The sequence below is a fragment of the Ictidomys tridecemlineatus genome, chromosome 6 (genome assembly GCF_052094955.1).
Source record: "Ictidomys tridecemlineatus isolate mIctTri1 chromosome 6, mIctTri1.hap1, whole genome shotgun sequence".
NCBI classification, from domain to species: Eukaryota; Metazoa; Chordata; class Mammalia; order Rodentia; family Sciuridae; genus Ictidomys; species Ictidomys tridecemlineatus.
The window spans coordinates 786517-810102 of NC_135482.1; the positions used below are offsets into that span (position 1 = coordinate 786517).

Genomic DNA, 23586 nt, shown 5'->3' on the forward strand with positions numbered 1-23586 from the left:
TAGGGAGCAGCTTTTGAAAGATTCCAAAGGGTGAAATTGGCTCCGCATTTTTCTTCAAACAAAAAGAAACACAGGGTTCAATCCAGTTGGACCAATTCCTATAACTGTTAATTGCCTTAAAATTAAAAGTTTGGAAAGTTTCTCAACCCACTCAAAATAAGTTCTTGACTTCACAGGTGCTAGTTTCTGTGAGTCATCCCTAGTCCTTGCTTGGTTGAGAAGCTGATACAAGCAAACCCCCCGTGATCTGAAACTTGATGACAGTGTCCAGGTTTGATGTGGGTTTGTGTTTTAAGGAGCCATTTTTTCAAAGTACTTTAGTACTTTTTGCAGTTTTCACAAAGAAACTGCCAGGGGCCAGTGTCTCTGGATGAAATACATTCATGTCCTTTTTCTCTGCTTGGTGAGCAGAAATAAAGGGTGCAGCGACACCATGCCAGCCCTAGGGACTGCCACAGGAACCAGTGGGCGGAACCTGGACCACAGCAAGGGCCAGTCCAGCCAGTCCTCAACAGAAAGGTCTGTGTGACCTTGTGAAGGAGATTCCATCATGTGATCACAGAGGACAGAAAAGGGCTGCAGGAGAATGTAGTACACCCTTTGAATAGAGCTATGCTCCAGGCACAGGCTGGCCGGGATCCTGCACATGGTGGACTCTGCTCTCAGCTATGCTTCTTCCTCGGAGATGCCCACCTGGCGAGTCTGTGATGAGCAGGAGTCGGGAGGCCCTTTCTCTCCTGCTGGGTTAGGACAGCTCTGAGCCATGGTTACACAACCAAGCAGCGATGTTTCTAGGATCTACTCCATCTCATTGAAATTCAGGAGGCAGTGCTCCTTCCCTTGGCTCAAGTGCAGTTTTGCTGGGCTTTTGTCCATGAGTGAATAGTTCTTGCTGGAAGCCCCTCACCCCAAGACGAGCTCTCCCAACGGCCGGACAGCAGCGGAGGTAAGCACACAGACATAAGCTGCAGAACAAGTGAGTCTTGGGCTGTCTCCTGGGCAGTCACCACCTTGAGCCTAGTAGCAGTGAGACCCCAGGGCAGCGTGAGGTGTGTAGGAAGTTGCTCACTTGAGTGGAAGTGGGGTGCGCTTGAGGACCCAGGTTGCCAAAGCAAGTGAAGCCTCAAGTCTTACCCCGAATCCATGTTGCTTAGGTCTGTCTTACTGGGAAAGTGATTTGTTCACTTATAGAAATAAGTATTTATTTTTTAAATTCATAGCATTTCTGTGTGCACAATATTTCTTTGTTAAGAAAAATAATTTCTTGAAAACAGCTTATTACAATTGAAGATTTCTCAGGGGTCAAAGTTGATAATTTTGTTACAAACCAGTGAATGGTGGCCTGTAACTGTGAGTCTCAGCACAGCCGCATGTCACCACTCGCAGCATGCCTGTCCCCAGTGCCATGACACGGGAGGGGCAGTTCAGGGAGGAGCTGGGCTACGACCGAATGCCCACACTGGAGCGGGGACGGCAGGACCCAGGCCGGCAGGACCAGGGCAGCTACACCCCTGATGCAAAGCCTGGCGACCTTCAGCTGTCTAAGAGGCTGCCTTCGTGCTTCAGCTACAAGACCTGGGTCTTCTCCGTGTTGATGGGGGTGAGTAGCCTGACAACGGCCCTGGGGTGAGGTCCACAAGCACATCCCTTCAGTGAAGACAGTGGCCCGAGGCCCCCCGCGGAGGTGTTGCTTGTTCCCAGGCTAGAGATGGGCAGGAGCAGCCACCAGGTGAATCCTGGAGAGCCTCTTGGATACTGATGCGTTTATCATGCTTGTGTCCTCTGAATTGTTTTCTTCAATTGGTACCTACCACACAGGTCTGCGGCTGTCCCGCCAGAGGACTGTACTGAGCCCACGGTCAACACTAGCTCAAGGTGGCCTCCTTACTACTGTGGGTCCCTGAGGCTGGGGCTACAAGGGTGGGAGGGGGTCTCGGGTCTGAGCTGGCCCCAGGCAGGGCTGCATCAAATGTTGGAGTGTCTTTCCTGGGATGTTCCTACATAGATGGCAGACAACTGGAGACCTGAAGGAGTGGTGTGGTCCTCATAGCTGAGGGACAGGCCCCTGGACACACCATTCCATGGCAGGACCCAGTTCCCTGTGGCTCTGGACTGAGAACCAGCATCTTGGCTGCAACCTCTCTCCTGCCCAGGCTCTTCTGGCCAACCTGCAGCAACCTCCGTGGATGGCCACAACCACACCTGGCCCTCAGCAGCCTCTTCACAACTCCAGGTTTAGCCCGGACCTTGGGCTATAGAGTCTGACTCCAGCAGTCAGTTCTAGATGTTTGATAGGGTTTGCTTCTGCAGAGCGATGGGGCAGGCACTGTGTCCCGGTTCTGAGTGGACCTGTGTCAGGTGGTCACACCAGGTGGAGCTAGGGCTTCCCTGGGGAGAGGTACCACTTCTTGCCTTTGATTTTGACACAGCCCCTGTCCTCTCCACTAAATAACAGCACAGAGGTCCCTGTTCTGGTCTTAGGCATAGGACTCGTTTGTCCCTGGAGAGGGCCCTGGTCAGGCAGGGCCAGATGCAGGCTCTAAGATGCTGCAATGTCAGGCCACTCACTCCTTGCATGTGTAATTTGCAGACAGAGCCATGTTGTGACCTGAGTTTGTGTTGCTATTTTGCAGAGCTGCCTTCTTGTGACCTCGGGATTCTCCCTCTACCTGGGCAACGTGTTCCCCTCTGAGATGGATTACTTACGGTGTGCAGCGGGCTCTGTAAGCAGCGCTCCAGCCATGCCTGCCGGTGCCCTAGTCCCTGCCCTGATTTTGGGTTCCTGCCACTTGTTTCTCATTCAACGATCTCTTGTATGACTTTAATTTCAAATAGGGTTTACTACTTCTAAAGCTCCAGTGAAGTAGGTCTGAATCTCATTCCCGAGACTTGGTACAAGAAATAGCACTTTTGATTCCTACCTGTAGTTGCATAGGCTCCAGCTGACAGTGAGCCGGTGGGGGAATCTGTCTTTGGGGGACCAAAGCTTGGTGCTCTGTTTATGGAGTTTCACTTAGTGCCCAGGCTGGCTGGGGAGGAGGCAGTGGTCCTCACAGGAGGGGAGGAGAGACAACTGCAGACCTCCAGGGCCTGTGGTTCCGGCCATCCCCTGCTGGCCAGCTCAGTCATAGACCATACTGTCCACTGAGGTCTTGTGTGTCAGTAGGGAAAGCCACCAGGGTCTGGGTTCTCCTTGGGGTTCCAGCTGGTGACAGGCCTGTACAGGAAGAAGGTCCTGGGAGTCTGTCCCTTTCCAGCCTCCAGCTAGTTCTTCTGCCCCACCCCATCAGTGGCCACATGCCCTAAAAGACAACACATGAGCTTCCCCACACCCCACGCCCAGCATCTCCCTTGGGCCCTTAGGACAGACCTTCTTAGCAGAAGGTGATACCTTTCCCTCCTTCTCTCTGGAACCACCTTCTTGGCCTCAGGTCCTCACCATAGGAGCTGCCCTTGTCGGGGGCGGTGACCTCCACCTGAGACCCAGAGTGCTCCAGGTCGGCTCCACATTAGGCAGTGTCCCTTCCCCCTCATAGTTGTCTGGGAGAGAGCTCTGCCTCTGGTGGCCTGTCTTGGCTACCAGAGCTTGGCCCCTAGGACACCAGCCAACCTGTCCCCCTGGATCCTCAGCTCAGGCCCCATATGGGCTCCTCCTGCTCGCATCCCCACTGTCTGCAGACACATCCTCTCTGCTTCTCAGAGGCTCTATCCACAGCTCCCCCCAGGATTTGGTCCCCTTATTAGCTGGCCCACTCCCAGCCTTGGGACCATAGTGCAGTTAGAGTGTGTGGCCTGGATGAGCACTCCTGGGCTGTGGGACCCTGGACACCAGAGAACTCTTGTGCCTCCTCCCCACCAAGGCTTTTTCCTTCTGTGTAGTTCTCCAGGTGAGACCATTCTGGTCTTGTGCAATGATACTAAATTATATTTGGGATCCAAGTGTGCCTGGCTAGAAACCCTTTTTCAGGATGAATTGTTTTGAAGTAACTGGGGCTGTCAGTGTCGAGGGTCCCCTGTATCAAGTGACTCCCAACACTTGTTTGCCAACATGGCTAGGATTATCCCATCAGGCAATGCTGTCACTGCAGGGCTGGGATTAAAGCCATGGCCAGCAGGGTGCTCACCAGCTCTGCTTTCTTTGCAGTGCATCCCCTCAGCCATTGTGAGCTTCGCTGTTTCAAGGAGAAATGTCAGTGCGGTAAGTCCTTCCGGGCAGCCCCCACAGGGCAGGGTGGTGGTAGGAGGTAGGTCAGCCACAGCGCTGCCCACAGGGCTGCCCAGGGGTAGGTGGGGCCACAGCAAGGTTGCCCCTGAGGTGGGCCTACCCCCAGTGCTTCCCCTCATGTGCTCAGGGTTCTAGCTGATGAGCTGCCTTGTCTTCCAGATTCCCAACTTTCAGATACTGTTTGTTTCCACATTCGCTGTCACCACCACGTGCTTGATATGGTTTGGGTGCAAACTGGTCCTGAATCCATCAGCAATCAACGTGAGTCACTGGAAGGGACCTGGGCCACACCTTCTGCTGACATCAGCTGCTGGGCTTCTGCCAGCACTGAGGGGGTGCAGTGGATGTCTGAGTGAGTGGGGATATGCCCTGATGTTTTCCAAGACTCCCAAATTGACAGTGTTGAGAACTTGATTCATGCTTTTGAGGAGAATTATCTCCACTGAACTCTTAACTGATTTCAGTGAATTAATTTATTTATAAGCAATATTTTAACATCTCTTTTGCAACAACTCTTAAAAATTAGTAGTAACAGGGCTGTGGATGTGGCTCAGTGATAGAGTACTTGCCCTGCACGAGCAGGCTCTGGGCTCCAAACCTGGCAGGACAAAAACACGTTTTAATAACTGTGATGCTGTTGGTTATAAGACACAGTCAGTTTACATACTACTAAGGGAAGTGGAAGAACATTGTCATCTCAATTTTGCCTCCAAATAAAAATATCACCAACTGGGTGCAGTGGCTCGTGCCTGTAATCCCAGGAGCTTGGGAGACTTCGGCAAGAGGATTACAAGTTAAAAGCCAGCCTCAGCAACTTAGTGAGGCTCTAAAAAAAAAAAAAAAAAGACTGGAGATGTGGATCAGAGGTTGGGTGCCCCTGAGTTCAGTCTCTGGTACCAAATAAAACAGAACAAAAACCTCAACAAAATTTGAAGTGTCTTAGCTTTGCAAGGTAAGAAACGGAAAGGACAATGAAGGAAGGGAAAGGGACTTCTACCTGCTACCTATAGAAAGAGCGATTCCTGCCAGTTTCACACAGGGACTCAGAGCATGTAGCAAACTTGCTGAACATGAAAACCAGCATAAAACTTTTAACTGTATCAACAACCTACATACAGATATCATTCTGTAGAATTAAACATATCAAATTTATGGGATAAATCCAACGAAATCTGAGATCTGAGAGACCCTACAGTGAAAAAATGATGGTGCGCCCTTCCTTTTTTAGGAAAGAAGTTATACATTCCAGGGAAGATGTGGGCTGTATCAAGGGAGATGTCTTTTGGGGTAAAGTAAGAAATATACATTCAAGGGAGAATGCAGGCCATCTCCAGAGGGAGAGACAGCAACCCCTGGAAGTGAGTGTTAATGTGGAGGTACAGGGGCCACAAGATGCACTAGAGGTGAGGCCAGGGCCAGGGTACACAATTCTAGGCCAGTTTTCTCTGCACTTGGTCATGGCCCCTGGGTAACTTTTGCAGGCAAGGGCAAGGATCAAGGGTGAGGGCCCCAGTGCAGGTTAAGGACAGGCTGGGTTGTTCACAATGCTTGTTTTGCATTGAAAAAATGCATGGGTGTTTCCTGCATCCCAATAGCTCTGGGGGTACTTCTCTTTTGGGATGGTCTGTCTTTCCTTTTCTGTATCCCCAAATTCCTATCTCACCCCAACCCCCAGCCTTGTGATCCCTTATTCTTAAAAGGTCAAGATGTATCTTCTGTGGCTGCTTTGAGATGACAGGGGTGATGGCCCTGTCTAGCCAGGGATCTGAAGTCTCTGTCAGCGTGGTGCAATGGGGACAGAAGAGACTTGTCTCAGTTGCTGGGACGGATGGCATCTCACGTTGACATCATCTTAACCAAGAGGCTGTTGCAGTCTGAAAGGTCCTAGGAGATGAAGAAACGCAGTATGTAGCCGGAGGCCTGGACAAAGGCAGTAGTAGACAAAGCAGACAAGGGAGCTCTACATGGCTTCTGGGTACCTGTGCACATTTTGGGACCTGGATTTGTCAATCACAGTTCTGTTGGTCAGACAAATTAACTCAGGACAACATGACTTTTAGAAGAGTCTTTTCTGTTATTATCAGATACTCAGGCATACAGGCTTATTTCTTCAAGACATCCTGAACCATCGGAGGGCAAGGCCATGTAGGAGACTCATACATGTTGGCATGGGGGGGATACCTCTTGGAATCTTCCAGAATGCATGGAATTCCTGCAGCTCTGCACAGGAACTCGGGCTGGAAAAGGAAGCCCCTTGAAGAACAGATTGGGGCATACCCCCAGGCTTATTAAAAAGCTGTCCTTGCCAGGGTGGTCTTGGCAAAGGCAGGGGAACCAGCCCTGACTGGGTCAGCCTGGGCCTCCTCACATGTATGGATGGCAGTCTGTGATCTGGAATGCAACAAGTGCCTGGTCACCTGGGGTGGACCACCTCCCACCTGCCATGGAGATCCAGACCTGAGACTCTGAAGCATGCTGTGAGGGAGACGGTGATGGATGGAGAAGCTGCCCAGTACACATGGAACACCCCTTCAGTTCCCCAGGGAGACCAGTGCCCCAGGAGGAAGCCACAGCCTTCGAGGGCTGGGCTCAGCTTGCCTGGCAGCTGACTGAGGAGGCGCGCAGCAGGGAGAAGAGGCGTACTACAGCCAGCGAGAGCCATCCACATGCTCAGCGCACACCCAGGGAAACTCTGATGCCCAGTGCAGGCCCTTTGAAAAACTGTTAGGGATTTGCTAGACATTTGATGCCCAGTGCAAGCCCTGGAGAACTGCTTCACACCTGTGACCAGGCAGTACACATGTGAAGGTCACAGCAGTGACACTTACCATCAAAAACTCCTTGTCTAAACAGATGTCTGTAACCTAGAACAGTGCCTGTACATGCAGGTGAACTACAGAGTGGGAGACAAGACGGATTAACACGTGGTGAAAGGGGGGTGAACCACATCCCCTGGTGGCCATGGAGCCGCAGCCCTGCATCTCCTGGGCCTTGTACCTGCAGAATCCCAGCACCACCCGAGCTCTGACCACAGAGCTATGACAGGACTGAGCAGTGGGGACCCAGGAAGGAAGCCCTGGAGCTGCTTGTGCTTGTGCTTGTGCTCAAGGACACAGGTATGAGCCATGGGGCAGAACACCACACAGTGGGAAAGAGCCAGACAGGCTGGAGGCTGGATCCACGCTCTGTGTGCTATGAGTGTCCTGTTAGCCGTCACCAGGTCCTCTGGGCTCTCGGAGGTGTGCACTGCTGGCAGCTGGTGACACAGCGCACCCATTCCTGATCCTTCCACCTGCCCATCTTGTCATAGGTCTCTGCAGCCTGTCACTCTTCCCAGAGTTCCAAACCACCATATCCCCTGTTGGTGGCACGTCAACGTCTTGCCCCTGCACACTCTGCATTCTAGCCCCCGAGGCCAGGCTGCCCTGGGCCACAGGAGTGAGGCTGCTGGCTGTGGGTCATGCCTGTGCTCTGTCAGGCTCAGAGTGCTGCCTGCTGCAAGTCCTCCCCACCAGCCTGAGCATCCTGCAGCTTCTCCTGCCCGGGGTCATCAACTCACACTGTTCCCAGTCAGAGGACAGCAGAGATACGGACTTCTTGTTTTCACGTGGCCTTCAGAGCTGCAGTTCTGAGTGTCATGTATTCTAGTCATAATGTAATGATATTATAAATCAATAAGTGAGTGCTATTTAAAGATAGCCCCACATGACTGTTTTTTAGGGTCTGGCAAGAAGCAGAAGGGACAGTCAAAAGGGAGTGTACAGTTAGGGAGGGGATCGTTCCCGCAGTCTGCACAGTGTGGGTGGGGGGGCAGCAGGTGGCTGAAGGGACAGGGGATGCTCAGAGAGCCCCCAGCAGAGCAGTGTAGCAGAGCCTGCCTGAACTTCCAGACTAGTCCAGGTCACAGTCTGGAACACAGGCCACTCCAGAGCTGGAAGGAAACCAGCTCATCAGGACAGTATGGTGGGTGAAAGGGTGCTGAATAGAAGGAAAAGAATAACATGGAGCAAACAAGTGAACAGAGCTCAGCACACCCAAAAGCTGGGTCTCTGAAAAGACTGGCATGATAGTTGCCATGAAGATACAAATTAAACTGTGGAACAAGATGAAGGGCTGGGTTGTGGCTCAGTGGCAGAGCACTTACCCAGCATGCACGAGCCCCTGGGTTTCACTCCTAGGATGGAAGAAAAATAAGAATTCTGAAAAGTTGTGAAACACAAAACCAACTTATAAAAATCCAGTGTAAGTTGCTGAGAGTGACAGTCCACACCTAAAATCCCAGCAATTTGGGGGCTGACACGGGAGGATCACAAGTTCAAGGCCATCTGGGTGTTAAGACAAGATTGCAATAAATCACCGTGTCAATCTTAAAGCAGGAGACGGAAACTTTATTCACCAGTTGGAGGTCCGGGTCCACCAGCTGGTGGTCCAAGGGGGTAGGCTGCAAGTCTACATGACTGTTGCTATGATTCAAAACCCATAAACAAATGTCATGAGATCTAAAATCAAGCAGAAAAGAGAGTGGGCCAAAACATCTCTAGTTGTGTACAAGTTAAAGAATGGTTTCTAACATCTGGACAGTCAATCTCTGACAGGGTACATTATCCAAGAAAAATGGGAATCAAAGAACAATTTTACATTGTATAAGAATTGCCATGTTGTGTTGCCAAACATGCTATGCTAAGCAACTGTTGATGGGTACAGAGGTGGGGCTTTCCCTGGGGGAAGCATTTCTTAACAGGACGTGGAGTTTCAGGGCAAAATGGAGTCTGTTTGGTCATTGCCCATATAGCCTGGCCCATAACATGGGCAACTCAGCAAGACCCTCTCTCAAAATTAAAAAAATAAATAAATAAAAATGTAAAATATTTAAAAGGGACATATAAGAAGTCTGTAGTATTATTACAATTTTTTTAGTTCAAAATATTTCAAAATAAAACTTTCTTTAAAAATTCAATAAGCGTCTCTCTGTACTAGCAGTAGTCTATCTGAAAATACAACTCAAAAAAAAAAAAAAAACAAGACTCCAGGGTTGGGCTGTAGCTCAGCGGTAGAGGGCTAGCCTAGCACATGCAAAGCCCTGGGTTCAATCCTCAGCACCAAATAAAATAAATAAATAAAGGTATTGTGTCCAACTTAAAAAACAAAAACAAAAAAAAATGACTCCATTCTTGTCAACAACAAAGTACATAAACTATCTAGGACCCAATAAAATAGATGCATGGGTCTGTTTTTTTTTTTTTTAATCTTTATTTTATTTATTTATTTTTATGTGGTGCTGAGGATCGAACCCAGGCCATGTACCTGCTAGGTGAATGCTCTACAGCTGAGCCACAATCCCAGTCCCTATTTTTAAATATCAGCTGCCTATTTTTGCATGACATTATTGTATTATGACCAGAATATATGATCTAGAGTGCATTGGTTCTTTGAAATTTACCAGGCCTGTTTATGGACTAATAGATGCTCAGTTCTGTTAGTACTATACAACTACTATAAAGAATGGAAATTCTGCCTTATTTGGCATGCAGAGTTTTGTAGATGAGCTTATTAGTTGCATTTGTTTTAAAATCCAGGCTTTTTACTGTTCAGATATGGTGAGGTCAGCAGAGCAGGAGATGTCGGCCATTGAAAGACAGTCTAACAGTCTAACAGACCCCAGAGGAGGGGCACGCAGGGCCACTCAGGGGAGCATCAGGATTGGTACAGGCAGAGGAAGCATCCCCACTGTGACTCGTGGCTCAGCCACAGGGGCAGGAGGGAGGAGCATGGATCTACCAGTGGTGGTGCGGAGCCAGGAAGGAGCAGGCGTGGCACAGAGGGGGCTTAGGATCAGCCAGTCTGAATACCTTCAGCAGGTACTAGACACAGAGCTGTCCCTGGCTGCCTTGGGGGTGACTGGGCAGGTGGGTGGTGGCCCCACATGGGCAAGCAAATAGAAGGGCACAGGTTGGGTGCTTTGAACATGATGTCGTTGGCCAATCCCAGAATTAGCCAGCCCTAGGAGGGGCAGCCTGTCCAGGGCAGCCCAGCCCCAGATGGAAGAGCTTCAAAGGAGACATGGTTAATGCAGCAACTTTCTTGTGATTGTGAGAGATCTTATGCTTTTGTCATTTTCCTCTGTCAGTTTCTGAGGAAAGTATGTCAAATTGTTCACCTATCACCATTGGTTCACCTATTTCTTCCTGTGGTTCTGTTATTAATTACTTTGTGTATTTTGAGATGCTATTGTTAATTTCATGTTTTGCAGTATGTAGAGGTTGAAGCCAGGGGTGCTCTACCACTAAGCCACACCCCCATGCTTTTTATCTTATTTTGAGACAGAGTCTTGCTAAGTTGCTGAGGCTGCCCTAGTACTTGGAATCCTCCTGCCTCAGCCTCCCGAGTAGCTGGGATTACAGTTGTACACCACTGTATCCAGCACATTCTTTCTTTTATAAATTTATTTTTTAGTTATTAGTTAAATTGTCTTGTTATTGTGTTTATGTATTTGTGGGGCTGGGATCAAATCCAGAACATTGCACTTGCCAGGCAAGGCTCTAGACTCCGTGGCTCAGCCATAGGGGAGGGAGGGAGGAGCACAGATATGCCAGTAGTGGTGTGGAGCTAGCTCTGGTCCAGTCCCTGCTTGGAGATGGGCAGGCCAGGCCTCCAGCTTTAATGATGCCCTGGTTTTGAGGCTGAGCGATCCTGTGAGCCAGTGGAGAATGGAGGAATGCACAGCATACTTTTTGAGGGCTGGCAAACAGGAGGAAGCACATACCATCTTTTATTGGTGGATAGGCTGTTGGTTCAGTTCTCAGAGTGCATCTGCCTTTCCCAGGGGCGTCTGACTGGCTTGGTTCTGAGAATATTAACAAGTGTGCAGATTCTGGAAACTGCCAGTGCTGTCAGGACCCAGAATAGTTCTGTTTTCCTTCAGACCCCTGTGTTTGCAGTTTTGGGCAGTCACACTGGGAGCCGCTGTAAACTGAGTGTCAGCCTGTTGTATAAGTGAGAAGGTTAGCTCAGGGAACAGCAGATGCCACCCAACAACCTGATCCATCCACAGCCTGTTCTTGCATAGCCCTTGATGAGAGTGGGGAAATAAACAAAAATCCCAAAGGCCCGCGTGGGACCGAGGCAGTGTGGGGTGCATGGCCCATCCGGGGCTGGGCGCTGGCCCGCAGCCTGGCCTGCTGTGCCACCATGAGAGGTTAACAGGGCCGCTGAGGCTCCTGCTTCCCTTGCAGATAAACTTCAACCTCATTCTGCTCCTCCTGCTGGAGCTTCTCATGGCAGCCACAGTGATCATCTCTGCACGGTCCAGTGAGGAGCCCTGCAAGAGGAAGAAGGTGGGTGGCCTCCACAATGGCATCATGACCCTGAGGTGGCCTGGCTGCCCCAGGGTCCCCACAGGCAACTCAGGCCACAAGGAGGCGGGCGTGGGGTGGTGCCCCTGGCTGTTACCTAGGAAGGCATCTCTGCCCCCAAGTCTGCCCACAGTGCCTGGAGCCTGTGGTGCCTGGGGCCCATGGTGCCTGGGACCCACAGTGGTGGCAATTCAGCATGCCCCTTAAGTCTGTTGGGCCACACCAGACAGTAGCCCCTTCGTGCCATGGTCAGCACTGCTGAACCCCAAGCCCATGCACTGTGGCTGATGAGCCTCGCTTCCTTGAAGGGCTCCATCTCCGACAGCAGCAACATTCTGGAGGAAGTGCCATTTCCTGCTCGGGTCCTGAAATCCTATTCGGTAAGAAAAACTTCCCTTTTAATTTCCTCTCACTGGTTGGGTGTGTGAGGCTAGGTCAGATCCTCGTTCTCATGTTTAAAGATGTCCAGGACTTGGCCAGGGCGTGCACGTGAGTCCTGCCCTCATCTGAAGCCACTGCAGCCATCCATCCCTGGGGCCAGCAGCGCCTTGCTCAGAGAAGTTGGTGTTCCTGAGCTTCCTGGGGTCTCAGATGAAGAAGGAGGGGCCTGGCTTGCACTGTGCCCTGGAACCTCCAGCTCTGGAGGCCCTTTCCATTTCCTGTTTGTTCATGATTGCTTGTTCTCCTGGGGAAGTTCAGACAGAAACCTCCAGTAGAGTGTGGGTACTGACTTCTCCTTGTAATTCTGTCGCTTTCCAGCCTGGATCTGGGAGCCCGTGTTCTCAGTTACAGACAAGCAGCTCTTCCTTGAGCATTGTGTAGCGACATTCTCTGTGTGGGATAGGGCCGGCCACGGACTCTTCCCACTGTATGAGCACATCACTGTCCTCTGCTGGCCTCGGCCGAAGGCATCTTTACCCTTCTTATTTACAGCTTATCTTGTTCTGGTGATATTTGGGTATGTTTCTTACAAAGGTGCAAGGCTCTATTTTAGTTTTTCTATCTAATCTGCCTGGCTTTTGAGTTTAGCCCATTTCCTCTGAGAGTGGTTTCTAACATAATTTTATCTATTTTACCCTTTTTATTCCTCCCTACTTTTGGATTTTTCTCCTCTGCCTTTACCTCCTCCCCTGCCTTCTTTTGGGTCAGCCGAGGCTTCTCCTGTCCTCTTCCTGGTGGCTTTGGACTAGAAGTTGCACATGCTCAGCTGGAGACCTCCTCCTGTTCAGTCTGCCTCCTGTAGACAGTGTGCATCTCTCCCCTTGGCCTGGTTGGGGAGGGGAGGGCGCCAGGTGCCTTCCTGCCTCCGCGGTCTGGCTCCTGACTTGCTCCTGGGCTTCCCAGGCCTCTGTGTCCACCTCTGCCAAGCTTCTGTCCTCCTCCTGCCCCACTTTTCTCCTGTTTAGTGCATCTTCCTCAGACACCTTGGGAGGGGTGTCTGTTTTGGTCAGCTTCCACTTTTGCAGGTCACCTCATTCATGGAGACTGTTTTGCCCAGTAGAGTGTTAGTTCCAGGCCAACGGTGTCCCTGTGGGTTTGTGGTGGGCCATCGCCACTGCCCTCTGCAGGTGTCCTCTCTTTGGGGAGCTTTCTGTCCTGTGTTGTGACTGCTCTGAAGTTTTCTTTGTCCATGTGGGGTCTGGTGGGGTCTGAATGCAAGGAGGATGGCCGACCAGTCTTGTCCCCAGCACAAGCCCTGTGACGGTGTGTCCTCTGGCACTCCTGCTGGCCACATCCATATCCAGCTTTCCCGTGGCCTCCGTGAGCTTCACTCAAGGCCAGCTGGGTCCCCTGCATCAGCTTCTAGGGGCTCAGCCTGTTCAGCCTGGGAGCAGGCTGCCCACTGACCCCTTGGCCTACCCTGGGAGCCGAAATCTACACAGTGCCTTCTCTCCCTCATGGTGGGTGCAGACCCTCAGAGTGGTGGCCCTATGAGGTGATGCTGTCCCACTGTCCCCTCCCAGGTGGTCGAGGTCATCGCTGGTGTCTCTGCTGTCCTCGGTGGGGTCATTGCTATGAACGTGGATGAAGCAGTCTCAGGCCCACACCTCTCAGTGACATTCTTCTGGATCTTAGTGGCTGTGAGTACTTCCTGGCTGGCCACCCTGTCCATGCACAGCTGTTCTGGCCACACAGTCTTGGCCACAGCTCTGGGCTCCTTTTCTTGAACCAAGGTGGCTGGTCTTGAGCTCTGTCTTGTGGCATTCTGACAGGAAAGTACCTGGAGAGAGTCCTGCTGGCCCCTGACCCAGAACACTTGGAAACAGGGCTGGACAATCAGCGTGTGATTTTATATTCGTTGCTAATATTTTATATCACTCCTGTGTTTCCTAAGACAGCCAATTACTTGTGTTATCCCATGCAACTTGTACCATATGTTTTATAAAATGTGATACTTCTGCTGTAATTCATACTAAATGCTGACACAGCAGATGCTTAGCAGGACACCTGGCACGAAGGAAGTGTGGACGCCTGGCCTCTGTTCTGAACTTGGTCCTCAGGTCACTGTGCGGGTCTTTTCAGTTGCCATGTGATCTCACGCTGTTCAGGGCTAAGCCCAAACCTGCACAGTGTGTACCAGTCGGCCATCCTGCCCCCCCTGGGGACCGTCACACCATAGTGTCCCTTCACACCCAGAGCTGCTATTCCTCTGTACTTTGTGCAGAAGACCTGGGCCCCAGGCATCATTTTGCACCTGCCACCTGTGTGGCCTGCTACCAGCCACAGCTTGTCCAAGCTGCGTGCCTGGCCTTGCGGACGTTTCAGTTTTGCCCTACCATCTCATAGAAAAGAACAGGACATGGCAAGCACCTGTGTCCTGTCTACAGGTCCTCAGAGCATCAGCAGTCCTTCCTGAGGCTGCCCCGCAGGCTTGGCTGCAGTCGACCCCCACTGTAGGGAGACTGGCCCGGTGGGGTCTGACGTGGCTGGGTGGCGCACGGGGGCCGCAGCTCACTTCCCCCTGGGGGCCCGTGACTCCCTAGACCTCTCTGCCCAGGGGCTCCTAGAACAGTGCAGGAATGGGGGTGGGGTGAGCCACTCAGCTGGCAGGTCCAGTGGAGGAGAACTCTCCAGGGTGCAGCCTGAGCACACAGCCCCCAGAAGGAGCAGGGGACATGTCTGATATCTGTGTCTGCAACAGAGCTGATTGGGGGTTAGACCCTGAGCCCCTGAGTGCAGAGACCAAGTTCACAATGGAAGGTGCTCTTCCTTGTCCCCTGGCCATTCCTAAATGCACCCACAGTGCCCTCCCTCCTCCTCCAGGGAACAAGCAGCTGTGGGGTAAGGAGACCCCAGGAAGAGGGTGGGGCACTTCAGGTGGGACACCTTCTCGGGTAGGAAGCTACCTGGCTCGGCTTGCCTGCATCCCTGCCAGGGGTGGCCAGAGAGGTCAAGGGCATAGATCACTGGACACGAGGCAGGGTCCAGGGCCTGGAGTTAGGCTGAAGGCTGGGTCCTCCCCATTCTCCCCATGGTGGGTGGCCACCCCAGCTGCTTTCTAACTGGCTGTGCCCCATATTTTATTCCCTCCTCAGCACTTGTCCTGCTGTAGCCAGAGGCCCTTTGGGAAATGTGTGGATGCTTCTGCCTCCTGGCTGAGGCCAAACCCTCCTCTGCAGTCACATCTGGTCCAACCCCGGGGGACTTTGCACATGCAGTTCCTTCACCTCCCTCATCAACTCTCTCTGTGTTTACTTACCTTCTCCTCAGAGCCCTGACAAAGGGTCATTCCTGTTTGAGAGGAGTCAGTTGTCACTGGCCAACACCACTGCCCCAAGGTGTGGATAGGAACTTTGAAGCTGGGAAACTGCCTGGGTCACTAGCTCACCAGGGAGAACCTGAGCAGCAGGGGTGTGCAGCCCTCAGGGGTGCCAGAGCCAAGAGTTGGCCCACAGACAGAGACAGGTGCAGAGTGTGATGGGGACCGGACCCTGGATCTGGAAGCAGAGGGTCTGCAGGATGGAAGCCGGGACTGCATCACACCTGCTGTGTGAGGACCACGCCCAGTGTGTGGACACAAGTGACCAGGTGCTCAGCTGAGGGCACAGAAGGCACCAGCAAGGTGACTCTGGGGAGTCACACCATTCTTGTAGATTTTCTAGGGGCTTAAAATCTTTAATGAATGCTCAAGGAACAAGGAGCCCACCAAGCCAGTGAGAGACCACCTGCCTCCAGGCCCCCAGGGAACAGCCCAGGCAGCCATCAGCCCCACAGGGCCCCACCTCCTCAGCCCTGGCTGGAAGCAGGAACTGCTCAAGGGGCGGAGCAGAGCACAACACTCCATCTCACTGCAGAGGCTCTGAGATCTTTCTTTGTTCACAAAACCCAGCTGAGTGTGGTAATCCTGTAATTCCAGTTCAGAGCCAGCCTCGGCGGCTTAGGGAGGCCCTCAGCAACTTAGACCCTGTCTCAAAATTTAAGAAAAAAATCTGTTATTATTTTTTTTCTTCTAGTGTTTTCCAAGCGCCATTGCCAGTCATGTGACGGCGGAGTGTCCCAGCAAGTGCCTGGTGGGTGAAGGTCTGCCCGTCCCTCCCCCGGGCCAGAGACAAGGCTCTGGCCCACACTGGCAGCTGCAGGGCTGGGGAGGGGCCAGGGAGGAGCAGCTCTTGAGGCAGGGGGAGGGCTGCAGCTGGATGCACCCGCAGCAGAGGGCTCAGGGCTGCCCTGCTTGTGGATAGCAGGGAAGTGAGCACTTCGGATGTGGACAGAGAGACTCCTGAGGCTGAGCAAGGAGGGGAGGAACCAGTCCTTTCTCAGTGGGCTGTCCTCGGCCCTGTGCTGCCCATGCTTGAGGCTCTGTGTGGGGAGCATCTGTTTCTGGCTTCAAAGCCCCTCCCCAGTCTGACCTGCAGTACCCTAGGAATTGGGAAGATGGGGAGGTCAGCAGGACAGATCTCAGAGGCAGGGACTGGTGAGTGGAGTGGTGTGTGGATGGGCAACCTGTGATACCCACTGCCCCCGAGGCTGCCCTGCGCTGGGCGCCCGATGCCTGAGGAGCCCAGCCGTTGCTGACTGCAGTGACACGGCCCGCCCCGTCTGCCCTTGCCTGCCTCCCCAGGTGGAGGTGCTGCTGGCCATCAGCAGCCTGACGTCCCCACTGCTGTTCACGGCGTCTGGGTACTTGTCCTTCAGCGTGGTGAGGCTCGTGGAGATCTTCAAAGATTATCCACCAGCCATCAAAGTACGTATCCCTTCATTTTCTTCTGCAACTTCCTAGAAACTGCCACTCGTAGTCCATGGGAGTCTGAGGAGGACTCTGGGACAGACTGGATCTGTCCTGGCAGTGGCCAGCGCAGACAAGCACCTACCACGTGGCCACAGTGGCTCCTCAGTCGGCCGCAGGTGCAGCCAGTGTGTGTGCACTGTGAGGTGGATCTAATGTGCCTTTCCTGCTGGACAGTGGCATGGCTGCCCACCTGACTGCCCTGCTACCGCTGCTCATCGGGCAGCTCTGCCCTGGTCTCCACCTAGGCTGCCTCTGCTTCTCTAGCTGTGGGACGTTGCCCGCCCTAGCACAGCCTGCACAGGCCCCCGCCCTCCTCCACAGTGGCAGTGGGTTTCTTGCTCTTGAGCATCGTGCCACGGTAGAACCAGCTGTCACTGGGTCTAGCTCGGAATTGCACCGAGGGCGCAGGTCAGTCAGAGAAAAGCTAGAGTCTGACTGTCTCCAGGTGGAGCTCTGCGTGGCCTTCCAGACGCCTCCTCACGGCTCTTAGATACTTTGCGTCTTTTGTGACCAGCATAAGTGGTGTCCCCCAAGTTCACTCCCAGAAACCTCAGCACAGGCTGAAAAGACCATGCAGTGGACACAGGTGCCATACCAGCTTGCCTTCCGCATGTGCTGCTCCTACTGATGGGAGGATCTGAAAGTGCAGTCTGGCGTGGACAACTGACCCTTCACGCTGGCTGGCCTTAGGTCAGCATTTCTAAAAGTGACAGCTGCCCCCACACATCACAGTCTCATCATCACACCTGTGACCATCAAAATTCCGACATAGTGTTGTTTGGTGTCTGTCCTCATGTGATTTTTAGCCCCAGAGTGGATGCCTGGTCTCCAGCTCCTTAGCACAGGGGCCCTCTTCCTTTCCTCCCTGACTGGGAGGGCCCTCCGTGCACCTGGATGCATGGGGCGCATGGACACAGTACCTTTATTTATTTATATGTGGTGCAGGGTGCTTGTGGAGCTGGGCTCTGGCCAGGCTCTGGCCACACACAGGTCCCAGTCCCTGCTGTCTTCCCCTGGTCTAGTGAGGGCACTAGGGTGGCATTTTTACCTCAGGAAGTGAATAAAGGGTAAGCCTGGGGTCCCAGACCCCTCCTCTGCTCCTGTGCTGGCACTCTGTGTGGTGGGCTGCCACCCTCCTCTGCTGAGCACTGCCAAGGACCCGCCAAGTTTTCCAGGCTTTAGAGGGTCACAGCTGTCCCTCTCTCAATACTCAACTTGACCCAAATGTGGCCAGCACTGTGCTTCTGGTAGACACCAGAAGGCCTGCCCTTTCTGTCTCTGTCCAGACATGCGCGAGGGCCGGGTGGGGATAGTGTGCACAGCTTAGATGGGGCTGCGAGCACTGACACCTTCCTGAGGACCACAGCTCCTGAACCTTCGGCGGACAGAGCTGGACAGACTTATTCAGCAGTGGGGTTCGCATGCCGTCTTCAGTCAGACTCGGCAAGTCCTGGGTCTGCTCCTCTTTGCTCCAGTTCCGCGGCTCCATGCTGCCGTGCACTGGCTCCAGATTTTGTCTTCTCAGGCACACACAGCTGCTTGCCCCCGCAGGGGCTGGCATCCCTACTGGCAGTCTTAAGGTCCATCCCACCAAGGAGGGCGGGCACCTGCTGTGTGGCTCTCCAAGGGGTGTGCCATGCACAGTGTATGGTTTCTGAATGTGTTCAGCTTTAGGGTTTGGTTCCTTTTTTTCTTATTTTTTTAGCTGTAGATGGACACAATACCTTTATTTATTTATATGTGGTGCTGAGGATCAAACCCAGTGCCTCACACATGCAAGGCAAGTGCTCTACCACTGAGCTTTCAACACCAGCCCCTCCTTTTTCCTTTTTAATGATATTTTGTAAATGTTTAAAACATTTGTATGGTTCGAGAGTCAAAGCTGTGTAAAGACCTGCTGGGGGGCTGGTGCCAGCCCTGCTGGCTTGCTGTCCAGGAGGTGGCCACATCACCACAGTCTTCCCTTCCATGCTGGACAGGTTGACTCGAAAACCATCACTCTGGATCTTGGCCCTTTTTTTGTTTGTTTGTTTCTGGGTATTGAACCCAGAGGTGCTCAACACCTGAGCTACATTCCCAGGCCCTTTTGTTTTTATTTTTATTTAGAGACAGGGCCTCACTAAGTTGCTGAGGCTGGCCTCAAACTTGCAATCTTCCTGCCTCAGTTGCTGGGATTACAGGTGTGGCCACCATACCCAACTTTTTTTCTTTTTAACTTAATTTATTCTAGTGGTTCCTGAACACCCAGGAGTCAGTGTTCTTCTGTCCTCCTTTACTACCCCGTGCAGCTGTAACCAGCCTTATCCCACCAGTCCTAGGGATGGGAACCCGGCCGCTGCCAGCCATTTGCACAGCACTTTATCGGAGTGCTGGCTGGGAGAGGGCCTGCAGGGGAGGTGCATCCATGCTGTGGGCTGGTCACCTCCTCCTCAGGCAGGGGGGCTGTTTGGCCATGCAGGTGAAGTGTGTGTGGCCTCACTGAGCCCGGCAAGCTCTGCTCCCATCTCCAGCCCACTTTCTAGGGGGCTTTGGAGCACTGCTGTTGGGGAGGCGCCCTCCAGGTGTGGAGCAGGTTCAGGGCCTGGCAGTGGTTTCCCCTCTGCTCCTGGCCCTGCATGGGGGAGTTCTTCGACATGTCCTGAGTCGCATCTGGACATCTGAGTTGCGTCTTCAGCCAGGTTTCGTAAGAACACGCCGGGAACCCAGCTAGACCTGTGTCACGAGACCCTTCATTTATTAAAAAATTAAAAACCCATCTTTTCCTCAGCCCCTTCATCTGCAGTGCTCCTACCCAGGAGGTCTGTTTGTTCTCTTCCCATTCTCTGCCATGACCGTCTTCGCCTGTGCCAGGACCCTGGGCCCATGGTAGAGTGGGCACCTGCCTCCTCCTCTGCCAGGCAGGGCTGGATGCCTTCTCTTGGGGTACGCCTGCTTTTCTACACGCATTTCAGATCCAGGGCCTGGCTGCAGAAGGCCAGCACTGCGGTCCTCTGGGAATTGTGCCCTGTTTCCCTCCCACTTCCTCCCCTTCAGTGGCAGCTGTACTCCTTCCTGTGCTTTGTATTTCATGGGCCACCTGGAGGGACGTCCCTGTGTGGAGCAGAAGGTGCTGGGTGCTTTACGGAGGCTTTCCCCTGCTGCACCTAGGTGCTGTGTCTGGCCTGGGCTCTCTGGCCACCAGGAAGACTCTGGGCCTGTCCTCCTCTCGGAAGCCCTTCCCACTTCCTTCCCCTCCTCACGGCACTCGGTCCTGCGTCTCCAGCAGCTGGGCCACTCTGCTGGTGGGTCAGAGTCCCACTGCCCAGGACCCCCACCCTCTCTCTCCTTCCCTCATTGGAAGGTTGTGGTCCCTTCTGCCAGCTCTCCTCTGAGTGTGAAGCACAGTGGTCTTGTAGGCTCCTTATCTGTCCTTGAGGTGGGGAGATGAGCAGCAGCCATGCTGTCCACAGGGCCTGGTGGCCTCTAGGGCACTCTTAGGCCTGTTAACAGCACCAGCAGAACGTGCAGGGGACGGTAGTGGCTGATGGAGCTGGCAGGTGCTGGGTGCTGGGGAAGCCCGTGGGCATGTCTGCTGCTTGGTCGCTCACAGCTCGATCTGCCTCCCAGTCCTATGACCTGCTGTTGCTGCTGCTGCTGCTGGTGCTGCTGTTGCAGGGCGGCCTCAACACTGGCACCGCCATCCAGTGTGTGAGCTTCAAGGTCAGCACGAAGCTGCAGTGCACATCCTGGGACACCCAGGCTGGCCACCACGAGCGCCCAGAGGGGGAGGTGAGTGGCCTGTTCTCACAGACTCCCTGTCTTGGGGGCCTCTGAGAACCCAGGGGAGGTGACCATCCCCTGCACTAATGTCCTTCAAAACCTTTCATGCTTTTTTGTATTTTAAAATTAACCCAGAAAAAAATCTTGAAGAAGTAAATCTGACAGCAGGGGCTCAGCAGCTCTCTGTGGGCTGCCCCTCCAGGCAGTGTGTCCCTGGGCAGAGCTGCTCATGGCCCCTTGGGAGCAGCAGCCACAGGGCCCCTGTACCTGGTCCTCTCTGCTCCAGAGAGGTCTCCTGTCTGTCCCAGCATTGTTCCTGGCCTAGTGCAGACCCTCTTGGTTCTGGGTCAAGTCCAGAATGGGGCAGTGCTAGGTGGACACCTCGTGCTTCCAAAGTCCAGAACTGCCTGTGCTAGTGCTTGGGTACACCATGAGGCTGGCTGCTGTCCTCCCTGCTGCCTGGCAGCATGCAGTCACCTCTGCCTCAGGTGACTGTTCCTCAGCTGCCAGGAATGTGCCCAGCCACCCCTGGAGCATGCCCCACCCCAGGCTCCATATGTGCAGAGACTCAGAGACCAACCCTGAGTGAGGGGCCTGTCATTTTGAGGACAGAAGGACAGTGGAGGCCTCTCTCAACCTCCTGTCCAGCTTGCTGGTGCATGGGAGCTGCTGCTCTGCCTTCTGCAGCAGGCGAGGCTCTGGTGAGCTAACCCAGGTCCTGTCTCCCTCACAGGTGGCCAGAAGCCCCCTGAAGGAGTTTGACAAGGAGAAAGCCTGGAGAGCCGTTGTGGTGCAGATGGCCCAGTGACCAGAGTAGACGTCCGGCTGCACAGACCCCACTGTCCTGTGGCCACGACTCTCTAACACACTCTTTCCCTTCCTGAGGGCAGACTTAACTTTGAAGTAGGTGAATGTGGGCTGTTTTGTCCTGTGGGATCCGTCAGCTTAATGCCAGTTTCCAGACCCCTGTGAAGATGGCAGAGGGACAGCCTGGGCAGAGGCTTCTCCACATTCCAGGCCTCTCTCGTCCAGCTTCCTTGGTGTGCCCTTCCCTGTGGAAAGGGCACACCAAGTGTGCTGTGGCTCTTCCTCACTTTGCGCTTTCCCCTTCTGAGATGACACCTCTCAAGGGTCCAGCCCACCAAGCATCCTTCCCCAGAGCAGGCCAGAACTCTGTCCCACCCCTAGAACTGGCCACTTCACATAGTTGCCATTGCTTTTCCCACACTCCAATTCTCCACCCGGTCTTCCATACACCCAGCATTCCAGAGACTCCACCTCCTCCCCAGCCCTGGAGGGTGTCCCTGGGATCCTCAGGTCCAGTTGGAGCTCTGCCTGACCACTGACCACCAGTGTTCTCAGGGAGGGAGCTGATTGTGGGGCTTTGGAAAAATGGATCTGACTGCGTAGCCACTCACCACCCTGCGGCAGTGACAGTTGAAGCTGGGTCTCTCCACATTTGCCTGGCTCCTGCAGGATAGACCCCATTTGAGTGTGGGCAGTCCCTGTGCCCCAGGCCTCTCACTGCCTGACTGATCCCTGCTCATCAAGCTCTGGCCAGGGTGTACCTCTCCAGCATGTCTATCACTGCCTGCTGCCAGGCTGCAGGGACAGTTTGGGTAAGAATAATATTGGTTTCTGTTAAAACCATGGCCACAAGTTGGCTTGTGTGCCCTCTGGCTACCCTCTGAGGACACAGGATCCTCCCGCTGACATGGCACCTGTTAATCCCCGGTGAGTTGGGTACCAGCGTTTTTTGCAGTCAAAGTGTTTTTTCTCTCTCTGCACAAGAAGAGAAGCTGTGCTCAGGAAGGCACTGAAGTTCGCTGTCCACTGAGCTGAGTGTTAACTGCTGCCCCCACCCCAGGGAGGCTGAGGAAAGGCCTGGAGGCCATTATCACCAATGGACCAGTAAACCAGGGACTTGGTGGGATGGGCAGCCTGGCCAGGGGGATGTGAGGACCTTCTCAGGCATCTTACTCTTGATCCCAGTGGCCCTGGTTGCCAGGAATCATGATTGGGAGGTCATTATTTTCAGCTGGAGAAGAGGAATGCAGATAAGACTCAGGAAGCTGGAAGGTGCCAAGAAAGCAGCTATCTCCAGCCCTGGGTGACCTCTCTGCAGCCCTTTTCCTGGGCAGCTCCAAAGGACAAAGCCAGGGCCAGCTAGGCCATGCCCAGACGAGCACCACCATGGAGGTCATTCTCCTGCTACGTGAGGCCCAGGTCCTCAGGCTAGGCCACTGCCCCCCTGTAGCTCTGCCGTGAGGAGGCCAGGTGGGATCTGCTCCCCTGTTCCTGAGAGTGGGTGGGAGTCACAGGGACTGCCCTGGGGCAGTGGTCATCAGGGGACAGATGTGGCTGGAGGATCACTACTGGCTTGCACTCCACAGAACTAAACAACCCAAGTGGAATTTCAAAATTGTCCCTGATTTACACTTTTTTCTATATATCATTTAATAAGCTAGAACAATAAACGCTAACATACAAATGTGGCCAGCAGTTTGTTTATGTGGGGTGTCCGAGCATCTGCCTGCCCACATTCTTAACAAATGGAGATGTAAAACAGGAGGGTGAGCTGAGCTGAGGGCACCTTGGCATCGATTCCTTGATTTAGATGTAACCCTTGGAGGTGGGGCCTGGGGCAGAGCAGAGGTGTTGGTGGGTGAAGGCACTAGCCAGCCCAGGAGAAGGTGCCCACCTGTGCACAGAGGGGAGAACTTCCAAAATAAAGATGCATTTAAACCCAATGTAGATAACCTCCATGTTCTAAACCATCCCCAGCAGTGAATGCCCTGATGGAGTGGGCGGGTCTCTCCTAACCACCCCGCAAAAAGCTGGGCTGGCAGGGACAAAGAAGAAAGGAACTGCAGGGGTCCTGCATGGCAAGCAATACTGGCCAGGAAGTGCCCATGTGAGAGTGGGTCTGCTCCCAAGAATGCTGCTGCAGGCTCCTTGTGGGACCTACTACCTGCTCCTGCCACCCCATCGCCACCACCCACTAGAGGGCCCTATGCAGT

General features: G+C 53.4%; 1 protein-coding gene across 3 annotated transcripts; it reads left to right on the plus strand.

Moving 5' to 3' along the window:
• Positions 1-487: 487 nt before the first annotated feature.
• Mlc1 (modulator of VRAC current 1) lies at positions 488-23061 on the plus strand. Of its 3 annotated transcripts, XM_005335007.5 has the most exons (12): positions 489-946; positions 1387-1600; positions 2634-2723; positions 4145-4198; positions 4385-4486; positions 11458-11559; positions 11886-11957; positions 13542-13658; positions 16032-16088; positions 16640-16762; positions 20414-20575; positions 21300-23061. In XM_005335007.5, the coding sequence occupies exons 2-12, from the start codon at positions 1388-1390 to the stop codon at positions 21372-21374; spliced, it is 1167 nt and encodes a 388-aa protein (XP_005335064.1). In that variant the 5' UTR covers positions 489-946; position 1387; the 3' UTR covers positions 21375-23061. The 3 variants fall into 3 exon arrangements, with proteins under 3 accessions (XP_040132419.1, XP_005335064.1, XP_021588726.1); XM_040276485.2 differs by lacking the exon at positions 1387-1600 and having other exon boundaries at positions 488-946; XM_021733051.3 differs by lacking the exon at positions 16640-16762.
• The last annotated feature ends 525 nt before the right edge of the window (positions 23062-23586 follow it).

Excerpts from the sequence above, each read along its gene's own strand:
- Mlc1 (XM_005335007.5), top strand. The coding sequence starts at position 1,388 with ATGCCTGTCCCCAGTGCCATGACACGGGAGGGGCAGTTCAGGGAGGAG. Across the intron at positions 2,724-4,144 it reads TACGGTGTGCAGCGGGCTCT|TGCATCCCCTCAGCCATTGT; the intron begins GTAAGCAGCGCT and ends CTTTCTTTGCAG. Across the intron at positions 4,199-4,384 it reads CAAGGAGAAATGTCAGTGCG|ATTCCCAACTTTCAGATACT; the intron begins GTAAGTCCTTCC and ends CTTGTCTTCCAG.